The sequence below is a fragment of the Euphorbia lathyris genome, chromosome 6, assembly GCF_963576675.1.
Source record: "Euphorbia lathyris chromosome 6, ddEupLath1.1, whole genome shotgun sequence".
Lineage (NCBI taxonomy): Eukaryota > Viridiplantae > Streptophyta > Magnoliopsida > Malpighiales > Euphorbiaceae > Euphorbia > Euphorbia lathyris.
In genome coordinates, this window is record NC_088915.1 from 81,434,924 (window position 1) to 81,453,840 (window position 18,917).

The 18,917-nt window shown below is 31.4% G+C and overlaps 1 protein-coding gene across 1 annotated transcript; it reads right to left on the reverse strand.

The window, feature by feature from the left end:
• Positions 1-4,333: 4,333 nt before the first annotated feature.
• LOC136232286 (cysteine-rich receptor-like protein kinase 10) lies at positions 4,334-11,988 on the reverse strand. The gene is made up of 7 exons (XM_066021347.1): positions 11,023-11,988; positions 8,935-9,078; positions 8,554-8,675; positions 8,001-8,211; positions 7,621-7,858; positions 7,191-7,341; positions 4,334-6,248 (listed from the first exon to the last, which is right to left on the reverse strand). The coding sequence occupies exons 1-7, from the start codon at positions 11,825-11,827 to the stop codon at positions 5,910-5,912; spliced, it is 2,010 nt and encodes a 669-aa protein (XP_065877419.1). The 5' UTR covers positions 11,828-11,988; the 3' UTR covers positions 4,334-5,909.
• Positions 11,989-18,917: the final 6,929 nt, after the last annotated feature.

Below are 18,917 nucleotides of genomic sequence, written 5' to 3' on the forward strand. Positions count from 1 at the left end.
CAATTCAATTCAGTTCAGTTCAGTTCAATTCAATTCAATTCAGTTCAGTTCAATTCAGTTCAGTTCAGTTCAGTTCAGCATTCAATTTCAGCATTCAGTTTCAGCATCAAGTTTCAGTATTCAGTTTCAGTATTCAGTAATTTATCTTTATTTATTATATTATAATTATTTATATATAATTTATTATAATAATTATTATTATTTAATTTATTATTATTTATTATTATTATTATTTATAGTTTATCATTATCTATAAATTAGATAAAAGTTAAGAAATGATAGTCAAGAAATGATAGTTTATTAAAGTATATATCGTTTAATAAAAAAATTAAAATTAAAGTATGCTTCCATATTTAAAAATTAGGAATTGCACTTAAATTTATCGAATTTATCAATGTTAGAGATAAAATTGCACCATTTTAGATGTTAGGGGTAAAATTACCCATGACCCAAAACGTTAGGGATATTTTTACACTTTAACGCTTAATTAGAATAAAAAGTTAAGAGTTTGTATTCATATAAAAATTTATATTTGATTTCATAGGCTTTAAATTATATGTAAATTTGTGTTTGTATGTAATTTGTATTTTTAATTTAAATTAGACTCATTTTTATTTAATTTTATAGGCTTTTATCGAGCCAAAATTTTATCAAGCCGAGCTTTTATTTGATATTCAATTTAGTTTTATCTTTAATAATATATTTATTTATTTATTATTGATATTATTAAATTTATTAGAACCATCATTATTATTATTATAAGTTTATTAATGTCCAATATTATCAATTAAATTATTTTAAAGTCTAATATCATCATTATTGTTTAGTTCGGTGCAATTCGGTAGTATTCAGTTAAGTTCAGTAGTATTCAGTTAAATTCAGTTCAGTTCAGTTCAGTATTTAGCAGTATTCAGTTCAGTTCAGTTCAATTCAGTTCAGTTCAGTTCAGTTTTTTTCAGCAATAAAGAACAGAGCCTTAATACCACTGTTGTCTTCCTTAATTTTGTCCAGGTCCACCCTACCTATATAATAGTCAATCATTCTTTTTTTTTTTATATATAATATAATTTATATTCTATTTCCACCTTATTGGATGTTATTGTTTAAGGTTGTAAAAAACGTTAGACGCTAGTCGGACGGATAGGACTCTCAAAAATTAATCGGGAATTAGTCGGAGATTAATCGGCGATTAATCGGATTTGTATTTTTATATTTTTATTTATTAATCAATAAATTATTGTATAATTCAATTAAAATATGTCTTATACTATCTAAAAATAATAGCTACTGCGGTTGCTGTTAACTGTTTGCAATTGCAGTAAGCTGTTAGCTGTTTAATTACTAATGTTTGGTAAAATTATATTGAACTGCTGCTGTTTGGATTTGAAATGTCTAAAATGGACATGTTTTAAATTAATTAACGATGAAATTATAAAAGGAAAAATGTGAAAAAATGCTCATAATGTTTACAACTAGAAATAATTTTACTATTAACGTCTAAAATAGTATAATTTTACCCATAATACTAGCAACTAAGAGCAATTTTATCTCTAATATTGGCAAGTTGAGTCGATTTCAAATATTATTAGAAAACATGGATATTTTATTTCTTATTCTACACCAATTGCACGTATCAGTAGTTTTAAAAAAGAGATTTTATATTTTTTTAATTTAATAATAAAATTGAAAATTAATATTTATAAATTCGACAAAATATTTGAAATTTTTATGTACAACTCGTACAAAAGACAATATATTTTTTTTTATTTTCTTATAAAAATCATGTCTAATCATATGTTTGTGATCTGTTACTAACGATGATAAAATTGTATACATGTGAAGTGTAGATGACAATATTCATGACCAAGAAGGTAGTTTGATAAATTATTTCTCAAATTGACCCAACTTGTCAATGTTTAAAATTACTCCTAGCTATAAATGTTATCGATATTTTTACACCTTATCCTAATATAAAATACAAAATGTGTTACACAAATTAATAAAAATAAGGGTAAAGTACGAAAAAAATGCTTGTAGTTTACCTTATTTGCAAATAGAGGTCCGTGGTTTAAAAGTTTGCAAATAGAGATATGTGGTATGTTTTTTTTTACAAAACAATGTATTTATATTTAAACTTTTAAGTAATCGATGACAATAAGAGCATTTTTTTTAAAAAAAATCAGTTATATTTATATATTAACAAAACACAGATCCCAAAATCAAATTGCATCTGTGTAAAACGAACTTAAATATCAATTTAATTCATAAACTGTCAGATTAGTAAAAAACGTAAAATTCCACCATACTATTTATTGTTTCGATTTAGAAAGTTGTTTTTTTCGAGGGTTATGTTTTGTTGATATGTAAGTATAATTTTTGTTAACATAAAAATGTCTTTATTTGTAATTAGAACTTAAATGTGTAATTGTAATACTTTGTTTTGTAAATAAAACATACCATAGACCTTTATTTGTGAACTTTTAAACCACATGCCTCTGTTTGCAAATTGGGCAAACCACAAGCATTTTTTTCGTACTTTTCCCTAAAAATAATCTATATAAAAAATAAAAAATTTATTGAACGCAACAAAACCTTGTTGTTTCGGTAATCATGTTGTAGAAATATAAATAATGTTAAAGAATAAACATATTTTGTGGAAATAAAAAGGATAATGTTGTCAATAACAAATAACTACAAACAACTGTTTATGAAAAACTCCAAATAGGAGCTTTTCGTGAAACGCTCCAAAACGCTGCGGTTATATAAACCTAACTAAACGCTATATTTTCTGCGGTTTGGAGTGAAACGCTAAATGTTTTTTCGAAAAGCTAAAACAAACACCCTCATATTGTTACATTTTTATGCTTTGTGTAAAGAGTAGTAGGATATATATTTATAGAGTAGTAGGATATATACTCTAGATAAGCTGGATTCCACGTGTCAGCTGATTAATAAAAGAGGTTTGTTGTCAACTTGAAACAATTGCACCAACGGTAACCTTGTCCGCAATTCAAGGTCAAATGTCAGAGTTTGAATGTGTGTGAGCTACATATCTTCCTTGACTGTTCCATATGCAACGGATGGTTATTTCTTTGAGAGATGTTATCTTTATTGGACCACATGTAACGTAATTATTATATCGTGATATCAATATATATATAATCTATAAAATGAAAAATATATAAAGTTTAACCTTGAGGTTGTGATCATATCTATGATTGGGAAGATCAAATTATGGATTCGAATCACATGGATTGATATGAAAATTTTTCTGTTTTATTTGGATAAGGTATCAAAATAGTAGTCTCAAGGTTTTTGAAATGTAATTTAAAAGCTTTATTAACAAAAATGTACACATAGATTATCGTATCGTTAACCTCCAATCAAAATAAACTTACAAAATTTATTTTTTTTCATTATTCAATAGCGTGAACATCATAGATTGGAGGGTTATTAGAATATGGAATCACAAGAAAAAAAACTCATTTTTCATGAATAAAACTTGAAATAACATCAATTAGTAAATGCTATGTTTTAACTTTGTATTTTTCTTTAAATAGAGGCTAAATTCACTCTTTTCTGATAATTATATGATTAAATTTGTATCTTAACCCTTATGAACATAAAATTTAGGGAAAAATATAAAAATAAATCTTGTCGTTACACCTGTTTTTTATCAGCACCTTTATGGTTTAAAAATTTACAAAATTGTATTTTGAGGTTCATTTCATTAGCAAACACATGTCAAATTGACTAACGGTGTTAAAAAGGTCAAAAGGAAAAGAGTTAATTTTATCCTTATATTTATTTATTTTATAAACTAACCCCCTTATTATCTAATTATCATAAACAAACCACAAAATAAAAAATAAAAATCAATTATACCATCAATTATATACGTTTGACCATTCGTGTACACATATATTTTTTTGGAATTCACCCAATATATTATTACATTTAACATTATTTACAATAAAATAATTGACATTCTCAAAATATTTATTAGTTCCCACAAATTACATAACACATTTTTTTAAGTCCGTATATTTTAAGAAAACATATTATAAAATCTTTATGTTTTTTCAATATTAATCCTTTTAGTCGATTTTTACGCGGAGCTCGCCCCATCCCGTCTGACTTCGCATATTCACCCATATGCGAAGCCTGCGAAGTTAATGTTTTGATTTACTTAATGAATTTAGTTCGCATATGCGAAGCCTGCGAAGCTGAAGTTTGTTTTGCTTGATGAATTTAGTTCGCATATGCGAATGCTGGATATGATTTGAAGCTAATACGCGAAGTGGTATATAACAAAAATTGGCAAACAACAACGGATTCGAACATTAAAATCATAACATTATCAAAATTTACAACAAGATTGCCACAATAACAACATTCAAATCATAACATTATCAAAATTTACAACAAGATTGCCACAATGAACTCTACTAACCAATCATTTTAAAGTGAAACTAACTAATCCGGTACCAAGATTACTCATCCGCTTCAAAATTGGCACCGGATTAAGTTAGGTCCACTTTGAAGATTGGCACCATGGGATGGACGTGTCCCATGGTGCACCCCGAGATTGACACAACCTCTCCTAACGAATCATTTTAGGAGTGAATGTGTCAATCTTGGGGAAGTTCATCCCTATACAGGAAGGAAAATCATCTTCCCTGCAGCCCAGTACGCCGCCTTCCAAAAAGGGATGTTACGTATTCAACCATCTACAGAAAAAATTAACCGTGTTAGTTATGAAAAAGGACGATTTTGGCTTTGCGAAATGAAAATTAGCGAAGCATGCGAATGTAAATGTGCAGGGGAAGAGGTGATTTTACTTCGCATATCGATTTTTTCGCGAAGTCTGCGAGGTCTGAAATGTGACTATCTACGTCGCATATCGATGCTTTCGCGAAGTCTGCGAGGTCTGAAACGTGAGGATCTATTCGCAGACTTCGTGAACTAATCGATTCGCGAGGTAGATCCATACGTTTCAGACTCTTTCTCTTCGCAGAACTTCGCGAAATCATCAATTCACGAAGTAGATCATCACTTTTCAGGCTCGTTCTCTTCGCAAAGCTTAGCGAAACCATCGATTGCGAAGTGAATTCATGAAAAAACGCAGAAAAAAAACAGATACTTACATTTTTCGCCCCTTTCACCGCCAAAAGCGACAATAACAATATGATAACATGGGAAGAACGAAGGAAATAACGTAGAAAAACCATTTCTTTGATGGTAACAAGAAGAAAGAAACCAAGCAACGAACAGGAAGATGAACAACCATAACTTCGTTTTCTAGGGTTGGGAAGTTGCAGAATCAAGAGATGAAGAGGGGAAAAAGAGAAATTCATTGTGATTTTGACTAAATGGTGCAGATTTCGTGCAATTTAAAGGAAGAAATGAAGATCAAAAGTCTTGAAATCATTAATGCTGGAGCAACTTTTCGCATAACCAATGAGATAGAGGGAGCGGCGATTCGCAATTGGTGGAAGTGGGAAGGTCAGGGGTATTTTTGAAAAGTCACACAAAATCAGTCTAGATATGTAGTAGAATTAGTAAATGGGTTTAATATGTAAATGGGTCTCCCATTTGACCCAGTTTTGTAATTTTCACTTTATCCTTTTGTCTTATTTTTTTTTATTTTTAACCAAACATATCTTAAACTTTTGGAACAACTATAGTACGATATAAAATGAGCATGTTATTTTCTATCTATATCAAATATAAAATATAGACAAAAAAAAAAGATAAAAACTTTATAATGTTTTTTAAAATATGAGACTAAACAGTCTGCTAGTTAAAAAGATGGCGACTAATTGGCAACTAATAAATTATTTACCCTCGAAGAAAATTCCAAAAATATGGAAATAGGATCCATTGATTCCGATGAAAATGTATTCAATCTATCGAGGATACACTTCAGTAATCGATGCATCATCCACTGATCCCGACACTGCTGATTTAGTAGTGGAATAAGAGTTCGACTCCAAACCTTTCATCGGCATATTCTGCTCCGATCTGCTCTGGAGAAGAAACGCTGGCTGCCGAGGCATAGGAAGAGTTACAGAATAACTATTGAGCATAAGAACAACAGTAGCCATTGTAGGTCTATCAATCGGATCTTCTTGAATACATAATAACCCAATTTGGATACATCTTAACACTTCATTTCTTGAATATGAACCTTCCAAAACTGGATCTAATACTTCCATAGGTGTTCCTTCTCTCCAATGTTTCCACACCTGCAATAAAATTTATAGGTGATTGATCAATTAATTTCTGAAAGGAAAACAAGAGTTAGTTTTGATTTAGAGATTATTGGAGTTCGGGGAAGTTTAATTTTACTCTCGTTGTATAAAACGACTCAGTTTCATTCCCATGGTAAAAAAATATAGTTCATTTTTAAAAATAAAATACATCTCTAGACCCTAAAATATATAGGACTACTAACAGTAACCCAGTCCAGAGTGGGTAGTACCGAAGTAGAAGACCTGAGTAAAGAGCGGTCTCAAGGGATGGCGATGGGGCAGAAATGAACTAAATCTCACGTCAGAAATGGAGAGAGTGATTGAGGCTTATTAGTAAGACGGAATCCAATAAAGGTAAATACGTTTTAAAGCCGTAAAGCCCAAGGTGTTGGATTTGGGCCAAAGAGGACAATATCTACATGGTATTGGACTGGGATGTTACACTATCACTCTTAAACTTCATTTCTTGACATAACAATATTTGAACTTTACATTGCTGGAACATTAAGTTTAACAAAAATTCGTAAAAGAACTTTTGATGAATCCAATACATGAAGACGCGTTTTAAAGCCTTGAGGTCCAAGGTGTTGGATTTGAGCCAGAGCAAACAACATCTACATGATATTGAACCAGGGTGTTACAAACAGTGTCAAAATAATTGTGTCAAGTGAGTTGCTTTTGTAAACTATGATGACATTTTTAGAGAAAATTATAGTTAATTATATCTTTTTAACTATCCTCAAATACTAACAAATAACTATTATGCTTATTTAGAATTATTTAGAGAAATTCATTAAACGTTATATCTTTTGTATCTATCTGAATAGTATAAATTCAACAGCCATATCAGAAGTTGACAGACCTACTTTTGAGTCCCAAAATTAAGCAATCACGGTTGTAAAAATAGTATTTTGTATGAGAGAAGTTGTTACTTACATAGCTTCCAAGGTCATAAGCACCATCAGTCTGATAGAAAGAACTATTCTTCTTTCCACATATAATTTCAAGAACTAAGACCCCAAAACTGTACATGTCGGACTTGACAGAAAACTGGCCGTGCATTGCATATTCCGGTGACATGTATCCACTGAAAAACATAACAAAATGGATTAATATGTTAACATCTATGTTACATGGAAATAGAAATGGATACAGAAACTGAAACTGAAACGAAAACAGAGAAACGTTATTTGTAAAAAAAAAAACATAAGAAAGGAAACAAATTTCTAAATTTTAAACTATGAAACTTGAGATGTTTCATGTAAGTTTTCAAGAATTTCAATTTTTGAAACATTTAAAAAACGTCAAACGCTTTAAAATCAAAATTTTAGAGAAAGCAACAAAACAAGGAAGTTGACAAACTTACTATGTTCCAACAATTCTACTTGTGTTTCCTTGAGTTTGATCGACTACAAAAATCTTAGCCATACCAAAATCCGAAATCTTTGCATTCATTTCTCTGTCTAACAGAATATTGCTAGCTTTAAGGTCACGGTGTATAATTCTTAGCCTAGAATCTTCATGAAGATAAAGAATTCCTCTAGCAATTCCTCCTATAATTTTGTATCGTCTAGACCAATCCAATTGTCCTCGTTTTTCCTCGTCTGCAAATTCATCAATAGAGCACTCAAGTTACACTTAATTAAGAGTATCAAAATGATAAATTATCATGTCAGAATCGTATAATATATTTTACATAATTATATATGCATTGCATCTTGCTAATGGATAAGGAAGAATCCGAACCGAAAAGGAAGAAGTCGAGGCTTTTGTTGGACACGTATTCATAAACGAGTATCTTCTCTTCTCCTTCCAAGCAAAATCCGAGCAGCCTTACGAGATTCCTGTGTTGTAGCTTGGCTAACAACAAAACTTCATTCTTGAATTCTTCTGAACCTTGCAAAGAGCCTCTAGATAGCTTCTTAACTGCAATTTCTTGCCCGTTAGGAAGTAGTCCCTGGGAATTTATGTTGACAAGTCATTAGATATATAATTCAGGAATGCTTAATGTACAAATTTAAGTCTTAGGTTATTAAGAAAGGGATAATTTCAGGAATCTAAATCTATTCTCCCAATAATTGTACAGAGGCGACAATGTACAACCATATGAACGAGAAATAGCCTTCCGGTGGATCTGTTGTTAATGGATTTCTAAAAATCGCTTCATTTATGAAACATTAGTGCTAACGTTGCACGGTTTTATATGTAGAGACTAAATTTATTCTCCCAAATAACTATATAAGGCTAAATTCGTACCTTATTTTTTTTTTTTTAAATATGTATAGATTGCTAAATTTACCTTGTAAACCTCCCCAAATCCGCCTTCTCCGAGTTTATTATCCCCAGAGAAATTATTAGTCGCCACTTGGATTGTATTGAGATTAACTAGTAAGGACTCCACAGTTGTGATTTCATTTACACCTATAGAATTAAACATATCCAAGATCAGAGAATACAGTAACGAATTAAGAGCTACAACGAAAAAGAAATTCTACTGTGATTTGGGAACAACGGATCCCGGAGCACTACAATGGTGATATGTAAGCGATTGTAATGACATATCATCATCTGAATGGTACATACATAATCAATTTAGTTCGGGACCATTCCAGAAATTTTTGAGAGATCGTCGTAACCAAGATTTGATCATTACTTAAGTTGTGAATTTAGATGTTTTTACCAGAAGCATCGCCTGGTAAAGTGTTGTACTTCTTTTTTGCCCTCCTCCGAAGGAAAATGCAGCCCATGCAGAAAAGCAAAACAGAGACAGAAACTGGAGCCACAATTGCTATAATTGTCGCAGTTGACATGCCGCCACTGCTTCCTGCGCATACATCACATATCATTTATAAAAGATAAATAAATGGTACAAAGCCCCTTTGCTCCTCATTGATCGAAAATTAAATTTTAATTAGGTCTTATTTTCAGTTCAGTAATTTATCATTAATTATTATAATTATAGTTATTCTTTTATTATTAGATTCAGTTCAGTAATTTATCATTAATTATTATAATTATAATTATTTTTTTTATTATTAGAACCATTATTATTTTTATAAATTTTTATTTTAATTATTGCTATTTTTAAAAGATTATATTATTATTTCAGTTTTATTAGAATTTAGTTTAGTTTACTTAGTTTCAATTAACATTTCACAATTACATATGAAAAATTCTTGAATAACCAAGCCAACCGATTGAAAAAAAAATTGGTCAGATAAATACTAAACATTTTAGATATAAATAATATTTGAAATGTTTGATACGAAAATTAAATACATGATGAATTAAAATTGGCTTGAGTAAAAAGGATCTATACTCGTTTAAAGTAGGTTTTGGATTCGATTCCTAGTATACACATAAAAAAAACTTAATTCGCAGAGAAATCATCGAGAGAGCATCTAAACAACATTGAAAATTAATCAGATAAATCAACATGCTCAAATTTTCTATTACTTATAAATAAAATTGATTTTTCAAGTAAATTTTTAACATTTTACGTGTTGGGTAAATCTACACTTCCATCTTAATGTTAATATGTGAAAATTTATATTACGTCCTAGTGAGTAAATATATTTTTAGTTTTTTTAAGTAAATACTTTGGGTAAATTACACTCATGGATAGTGAACTTTATCAATTTTCACACGACATGATTACTGAATTTTAAAATGTAACATCAAAGCCACTGCACTTTACATTTTGTTATATTTATGGTCACTAAACTTTAATTAAAATCTCAAAATGATCGTTAACAGTTTCAAAAATTAAAATTTCCAAAAGTTAATATATTTTAAGCAACTTTTATTCTTGAAAATTTTTTATTTTGAGGTCATAAGTGTTGTTTGGAGGAGAGAAAAATTAGATTTTTAGAGAGAGAGTGGATTTTTAGATAGATAAAACTCCAAAAATGATGGTTTGGAAAAATAAGAAATATGGTTTCATAGTGAACAACTTTAATTATTTAATATTTGCAAGTTCATTGTTTTTATATTACATTTTGAAGTTCAGTGAAAACACGGTAAAAGTTTACAAAGTTAAGTCGCAACAGGTGTAATTTGTTTTAGTTATCAAACGGATTTTTATATATTTTTAATATTTAACAATAAAAGTTAAAATTGGTTCAGAAAAAAACAATAAACTTAAAATTAATAAAAAAAAATAAGGGTAAAGTTCAAATAAAACCCTCGTGGTTTTACTAATTTTCAGATAAAAGTCTATGGTTTACTTTTTGTCAAAACGAGGATTGAAGTTTCACACTTTTAATAATGCTATTAAAATTATCTTTAACGACCTGAAAATGAAAATTTTCAAGAATTAAAGTTGTTCAATGTCATATTTTCTATTGAACTAACATTTTCGATTTTAGAAAATCATCTTTTTTAGAACTTTCTCTCTCTAAACATTAATTTTTTCTCTTTTTACCAAATATCATCTAAATAATCTCAAAATAAAAAAATTGAAGAATTAAAATGGTTTAGAATATTAGTAGTTTTTAAAATATGTCATTCTTAAAGTCGTCAATGGTGATTTTAATAGTATCAATCGAAAAAATCTTTATTTTGCTAAATTTGAAAACCTCAATCATCGTTTTGATAAAAAGTAAACCACAATCCTTTATCTGAAAATTAATGAAACCACGCCGGTTTTATTTTGAAGCTTACACAAAAAAAAGAAAATTAACCATTCCAATAAAATTGCATAACCCAACAAGCAATTATATCACCAAACTCAAAGATAACACAGTAGGAGGAAAAAGTTTGACTGAACCTGTAGGCGGCGGCGGAGGAAGAATCACCGGCGATGGCGATGGCGATGGCGATGGCGATGGAGGTGGAGATGGAGCTGTATAAAATCTGTACGTTTCATAACGGATATTGCAACTCGGCGTCAAGACTCGTCCTCCTTGCTTCCCGTTACAACACGCCGGCAACTGAGAGATAGCGGTATCAAGACACTGTATACAGTCGGCGGTGGACAGATCCGGCGTGCACTGAGCAAGGTTATACAATGTCTGAAACGCCGTAAAATTGACCTCCTTAACTGCAAACTTTTTCTCTCCAGATTTAGCATTTGCGGCCGCCCTCGCCGACTCTCGCATGCTAGTCGCCAGTAGACTGTTAAAACGAGTTTGATCGGAGATATTCTGCGTATTCCACATGTAAACCGTCGGGCTATCGGCCATCGAGACCAACGACCGGTTCGAGTAACGGAGAAGGCAGAAATCGTACCAAATCACGGCTTCTACCTCCACAGGGCAAAGCTCCACGATTTCCTTAGCGGCGGAGGCGACGCAATTTTGGCACTGGTCGATTGTGGCGTCACCGCGGCAGAGAAAAACGCCAAAAACATCGTTAGGACCTTGACCGGCGGAGGTGTTGTAAAATCCGATACTGCGGTTTCCGTTAGAGGTAAGAGAAGAGAGTGTTTGGTTCCGATTGGTCGGATAATTGCTGTTGCCGGTGAAAACCGTCGTGTTTGGGCAAATATGATAGAGGGGCTCTTGTGAATGGGTTATAATTGAAAAGCTTAAAAAGAAGGAAAGGATTAGAATGAAATTAAGTAAAATATTCATTTTCGAGCTTCAATTTGTTGATAATTATATATCTCTGTTCATCAAAGAAACAGAAAGGGAAATTTTCTTTTGTAATCGGAAAATTTGGTGTTTTCTTTTTCCGGTGAGAACAGGAGCAGCTTCAGCTTTAAGTAAAATTTGTCTTTGTAACCAATAAATAAGTCTAATTTTCCAATTTTCTAAGTAATTTCCTGTTTCTTATTTTTTTTTTCAAATTTCTTTATTTATTTATTTTTGAAATATTATCACCAAGTCAAAATGAACTTATATGACATTGACAGAGTTCTTGTATAATTTGAATTTATATCAACTAAATAAAATTCATTCAACTAATTCCTTTCCTCTACGTTCCAAATACCCTTTTTTTTTTTAATTATCTTAATTATTTTTCTAGCATTCTAGTTATCATGTATTTATCAAGGCTAAAAAAATAAAAGTCTCTCCTCTACTTAAGAGTGTCTCTTTTACATAAGAGCGGTGGCTAGAGTTTCAAATTTTTCTGGTCGTAACATTACATTTTTCTCTGAATTAATCGGAATTCTCATCTTGTGGTGCGGGTTGTCAATTTCTGATAGATTATGGAACAAGCTTTGTGAGTTCTGTCGTTGAATGTCGAGGAGAACAAGATTATCGATTTCTCATGAGAGAGGGAGGTTGCGGGACAAAGTAAGGGTTTGGTATACGTCAGACGTTTTTTTATAGAGAGGTCGGTGAATGATGCTATGATGAAGACCCGCCTAGCATACATATATATGGATGCCAAAAACGAGAGTGGCGATTGAGAAGGTGAACACAAATTTATTCATATTCAAATTTTTTTACACAGTTGATCGTGATAGGATTCCTCGGAGAGTATGTGGTCCTTTGACAATCACATGTTGGTAATGGCGAAATGGAAACCAATGTTTCAGCCGGAACAAATTGAACTTCATATGGTTTCTATCTGGGTACATGTGTATGATTTACCAAGATGGTGCATGTTTGAAGTGATTGGGAAGCAAATAGGGAATTTTATCGGGGAGTTTCTTGAATATGATGAGAAGAATGTCGTGGGGGCAGATGCTCGTTTATGTGAATCCAGGTCGCTATAGATGTTAGGAAGCCTATCAAGCGCTTCAAAAGAATAAAACGGCTAGCTATGGAGGTATTTATAATCAATTTCAAATATGAGCGGTCTTGTAATTTCTATTATATGTGTGGATTGATAGGCCATATAGAATGATTGTGTGAAATAATGTTTACTAATGTGACTCTAACTGGAAAATGTGACTGGGTGGAGTGGTTTCGTGCTCTGATACGTCTTAGTGGGGCACCACCTGTGCCATTATGGCTCCGAGGCCGGGGCAACACTAGTGTCGGAGGGATATGGCATGCCCAATCTAGCTCAGCGACGTGTCTTCTGAATATGGGAGGACATTTTATTGGAGTACCAAGTGCAGGTGTTGGCGCAGATGAGAATATGAAATCATGTGAGGAGGAGAATTGCTTCTTTAGGAAGATAGGAAGAGGCAACGGGAGGAGGCTCGAGGTGTTGTAGTAGTTTATATTTCAGGTAGTACACTGAACTCGGGCCTTGATACTATCTCAGATATGGTTTTTTCTTGTATGTCTAAGATAAAAATATCTCCATGGATACTGAAACTACACAGTCTATAGGTCAGACTCGCCGAGCATTATGAATTGGCTAAGTTGACATTATTGGGGTCTCGGAAATTCCTGAGCAGTTGGTTAAAGCTCACAAGCTAGAGGTGGTGTTTTTAATAAAAACTTGTATCGATAAATAGCGGGTTGAAGGGCTTCGGAGAAAATTGAAGTTTAATAGTTGTTTTGCAGTAAACGCGATAGGTCATAGCAGAGACTTAGCGATGTTGTGGAATGAAAATTTAACCATATCAGTTAATTCTTTTTCGGATCATCATATTGAAATGGAAGTAGTTGATACAATTCGTGGGGACTGGAAATTGGTTGGGTTTTACGGGTACGCAGAGCGTAGTAAACATAAGGAGTCGTGGGAGTTACTATGGAAAATAGCGAAATCATTTATTCTCTCGTGATGTATAATAGGGAAACATAAGGAGCTGGGATGCGATGTATGCTTCTTCGTCCGTCGGATCTGTCACGTCCATGTCTAAATTTCTAGAATTAATACATTGATAGTAATATATATTATAATTATTAGGTGTATGATTTTTATTTGGTGCTATAAAAACAGTTTGGAGTTAATTTGATGATTTTATGTGTAAATTAAAAGTTAGGATAATTTTTAAAAGATTATAGAAAGATGGAGGATCAAATATGATATTTGTCAAATTTGGTATATAAAATCCAAATCTTTGAAGAGGCTATGGTTATCTCATTTTTTTTCTTTTTCTGTTTCTTTTCTTTTCTGCCAGTTCATTGTTCTTCGACCGTTTCTTCATCGTTTCTTTGATTTACGGATATTCGACCGCTCGAATCATTATCCTCGAAAAATTCCAAATTATTTCGTAGCTATCACCAAATATTTATATTCCTCAATTATTATCGGTTATTTCTTAGGTATTACTAATATTCATATTCCTCAATTACTATCAATCGTAGGTCTTACCAAATATCGATATTCCTCAATTACTATCAACCTTAGATCCGAAGAATTTAACGTAGAGCTCTGATACCAAACTGTCACATCCGACCCTAAACGACCTCAATCGGCATCGGGCGTGAAATAGAAATATTATAATCAATACTTAGAAGTCTCCAATTATCCAAATATCGTTATATTACAATTGCAATACCAAAATTCTAACCAAAATTTTAACAATAAGCAACAAACTTCCAATTCTGGTTTAAAGCTAAAATGGCCAACATATGTCGTTTCTAGCATAACTTTTTCATACAGAGTCCGATTAAGGCGGTTCAAAAACCCCTGGAAACGTAAGACAAAAATAAAGAACTTTAATTTAGGACTCCATGACAGATTCAGCCTATATCTGGTCTAAAAATGCCTCACAAGATTCAGGTACGAATCTGATTTTCCAGCAGCACCTATATAGACAATTCTCTATATCTCTAGCTCAAAGTTATGACTTACGCATAACCCATATCACCAAATATCAAATAATTTACTATTTTCATATACCCAATATCTCTAACCATCAAATAAGTAAAGGTGATATTCATATAGGAAATATGTTATCGATATAAGGTTTATATTTGATTGATGGTGATGATTTGGAGTTCATATTCATCATGATTGGAGTGAAAATTATGGATATAAGTATTATTATTATTCTGAAGTAAGATTATATGCTGATGCAAATTATTGATTCAAATTATTTGAAGTTTAAGAAAAATATAATATCGTACATATTAGTGGTTCAAACGTGATTTTGTTTTGAAGTCTATAGAACTTGGAGATATAGATGAAATATAATTGATATATATGCAATTGATGGAATCAATTGTGATTTAAATTTATTAAAGTGAGATTTGGTGTCTGTTCGGAAGATACGAATGATATTTGAAGTTTTATTGTGGATTATGGTGATGGAATTAACTAGGTTGAAATTGAGAGTTACTAAGAGTTATGTATAAATAATAGTTACAGTGATGTGGATATGGATAAAGGATGGAGTTAATAGAAGGAAACATTAGAATTTGTGGTCTTATGATGATTATGAGGAATCTTGATAATGTGAAATAATTTTGTGATCTTGGAGATTATTTGAGGAAGAAAATTTAGATTAGAGAACGTGCATTTCGAGGACGAAATTTCTTAAGGTGGGAAGAATTGTCACATCCGTGTCTAAATTTCTAGAATTTATACCTTGATAGTAATATATATTATAATTATTAGGTGTATGATTTTTATTTGGTGCTATAGAAACAGTTTGAAGTTAATTTGATGATTTTATGTGTAAATTAAAAGTTAAGATAATTTTTAAAATATTATAGAGAGATGGAAGATCAAATGTGATATTTGCCAAATTTGGGTATATAAAATCCAAATCTTTGAAGACGCGATGGTTATCTCATTTTTTTTCTTTTTCTGTTTCTTTTCTTTTCTGTCAGTTCATCGTTCTTCGACCGTTTTTTCATCGTTTCTTTAATTTACGGATATTCGACCATCCGAATCATTTAAAATTGGAAGCATAGCATCCTTTAGTATAAATTTAAGTCCTAACCAAAATGTTTTTGGGTTTCGGCAGTATTTGGAGGGAAACGTCTTAGACAGAATTTTTAGGAGAATTGAACGGGTCTGTTTTCTTCAATTAGTAGCCAAGGTAAGTAACTATCAACTATATTTTGAGTTTTATGTATATAGATATATATATAATCAAAGAATTTTCAGAAATTGATATTTGAAGGTTCTGCAGGAATTTTATAAAATTGAGGTTTTTCACGATTTTGCTTTTTATTGTAAAATTATGGTTCAAATGAAGCTATTGACTATGCTTCTATATGAATTTCAGATTTTACTTGATTATGTTGATTTAAGGCTTGATTCGGTTGATTTACATATATACATATATGTTTTTGGCTTCAATGTATATCTATATTGAACAAAATGAATTTGATGATTTCTTACTAATTGTTTTTGGATTGAGAAATCTGTTACGGTTATTGTTGTTATTATTTTGGATTGAAGTCCAAATATGATTTTTATGATACAAAGGGGTTAATTGAAGCCAAATGATTTATGGTTATGAAATAGTTTGGAATTTGATTGTGAAAGGAAATTTGAGTACATTATGATTTTATATCCATCGAGAGTTATCCGGATCGGTGGCTTTATATTTGAAGACCATGTTCAGTGAGGGACATGGCCTGTGTACACAGTGTGAACACCTATTGGGAATGGCAACGAAGTGTTGGGTAAGATCATATGGGATAGGCAATGTTAAGAGACGTCTCGACTATATATGTGGTTATTGATTGATACTTAAGGGGAGAAACTCGAGGATGGATACAATGTTTTAAATTCATTTGGATTATGTTTTCGGTTATGATTGATTTTGATATAAGTTTTACGTTTGATTGAATACGACTTGGTTTGATAAAACACTTATTTGATTACAAGTTGGTTTGATAAAACATTTATTTGATTATGCATTGGTTTGATAAAATTATATCAACTTAAGTTTTGAGTATATTTTATAAGGTTTTGATTAAATCCCTTTATAAAGGTATATATGTAGCTATGTTAAATAAAGTTGGTTTTTATAGCTGATAGTTTCTTACTGAGATTTTTTCTCACGTTTTTAAATGTTTAAATGTTTTTAGGTGAGAAAATACAGGATATAGAGAAGGTTACCGCCCGATTAGGCGATGTTTGGAAGTTGGCTGCTTATTGTTAGAATTATGGTTAGAATTTTGGTATTGAAATTGTAATATAATGATATTTGGATAATTGGAGACTTCTAAGTATTGATTATAATATTTCTATTTCACGCCTGATGCCGATTGAGGTCGTTTAGGGCTGGACGTGACAGGATCCACCTCTTTTAGCAAAGGGGCCAAGTTTATAAGGGAAACCGGGTTCATCGGAGCGGATCGAAATTCGTTTGTTATGGAGCTCGCAGCCCTGGTTGCAGTATCCCTTACCGGTGTAGTTTCAGTCGGACATTGCATCCTTCTGATGTTCCGAAGTTACTTGTAGTCCACGCTCACCGCACCAAATAATTAAGTATCGGATCGAGCAGTAACTGTGGGGCGTCTCTAGGTGAGTTCCGAGGTGTTGGGCTTCCGTCGACGTCTCCGTGAGGGGATCGGTCCCTGTATGCACTTCGACAGTCAAAACAGTTAGTAGTTCTTAACGAGGTGCTTAATATAGGGTCGATATGTAAGTGTGAGAATGCATACCATTGTAAAAGGTGTGGATGGATATTTATGGGCATCGATGGGTTTAGGAGCCTTGATTGGCCCATGGATCTTCTGCCTTAACTTAGCGGGCCCCTAATCACATAATATACTATTTAGTCTTCTATTTTATTTGGAAAAAACACATTAACATGTTTCTATTTTTTTATTAATATTAACCCCCTTTAATCTTTTATCTATTTAAAAAAATTAACCGTTAAATTTAATATAAATAGATAGATAAAATATAATAGAGTAATATGTTTATTTTGTGTCGTACTATAAATATCCTGAAAGCCAAGAGATTTAAAAATCTAAAAAAACCACAAAGAAAAAAAAAATATTAACAAAAAAAGAAGATAATGATTTGTTTAATAAAATACTATGGACAAATTTAATAATATTATTTTTTTTTTGAAGAAATTTAATAATATTATGATAGTGTCGCTAAAGACATTATTGTAGTGAGACAACAACAAATAAAAAACAAAATAATTAAAAAGTAAAACGTGTCCACTTAAAAAAAAAAAAAAAAAAAGTCCAACCAATGGATTGTGATGGAAGTGAAAAATAATGTTTGTTTTGTTCTTGAAAATAATTAGTGTTATTTTTAATTGGGTTAATACACATGTTTGTCCTTGTATTATCACGAAAAAATAGATATTCCCTTATATCAAATAAATCCATAAAATTATCTCTGATTTTTTCACAAACCTGCAATTATACCCTAAACTAACAGATCTAACAGATCTGTCATATGGCATAAACAGTATGCCCTTTATTTGATATAACTAATTGGTAAACTAATAAAAACTATATAATAAATTAAATCAAAAACTAATTTAATCTAATCCTACAAATAATATCCACAACTCATCCACAAAAAAAAAAAAAAAAAGGCAGCAGCACCTTAAACCCATTAAATATCTCCATTTTATTACCAAAATTAAACCCACACCATCATTGCAGACCCACGACTCAATTTCAAACCAAAAGCTTCTCATCTCAAATCAACTCCATTGCAGCAAAGCTTTTCGATTTCAAATAAAAAATGGCAGCAAAGCTTTTTGATTGCATCAAAGCTCCTCCATTTCACCATTAAATATCTCCTTGTTTTCAATGAAAACGTGAACAACTTCCAATTTTTGAAGCTACAAGTATCAATATCCACTTACAGGTCAAAATCTTTGAAGAATTTTGATTATTTGGAGTAAAGCTTAAGCAGAATTTTAGAGAGAGAAACCGAAGTATA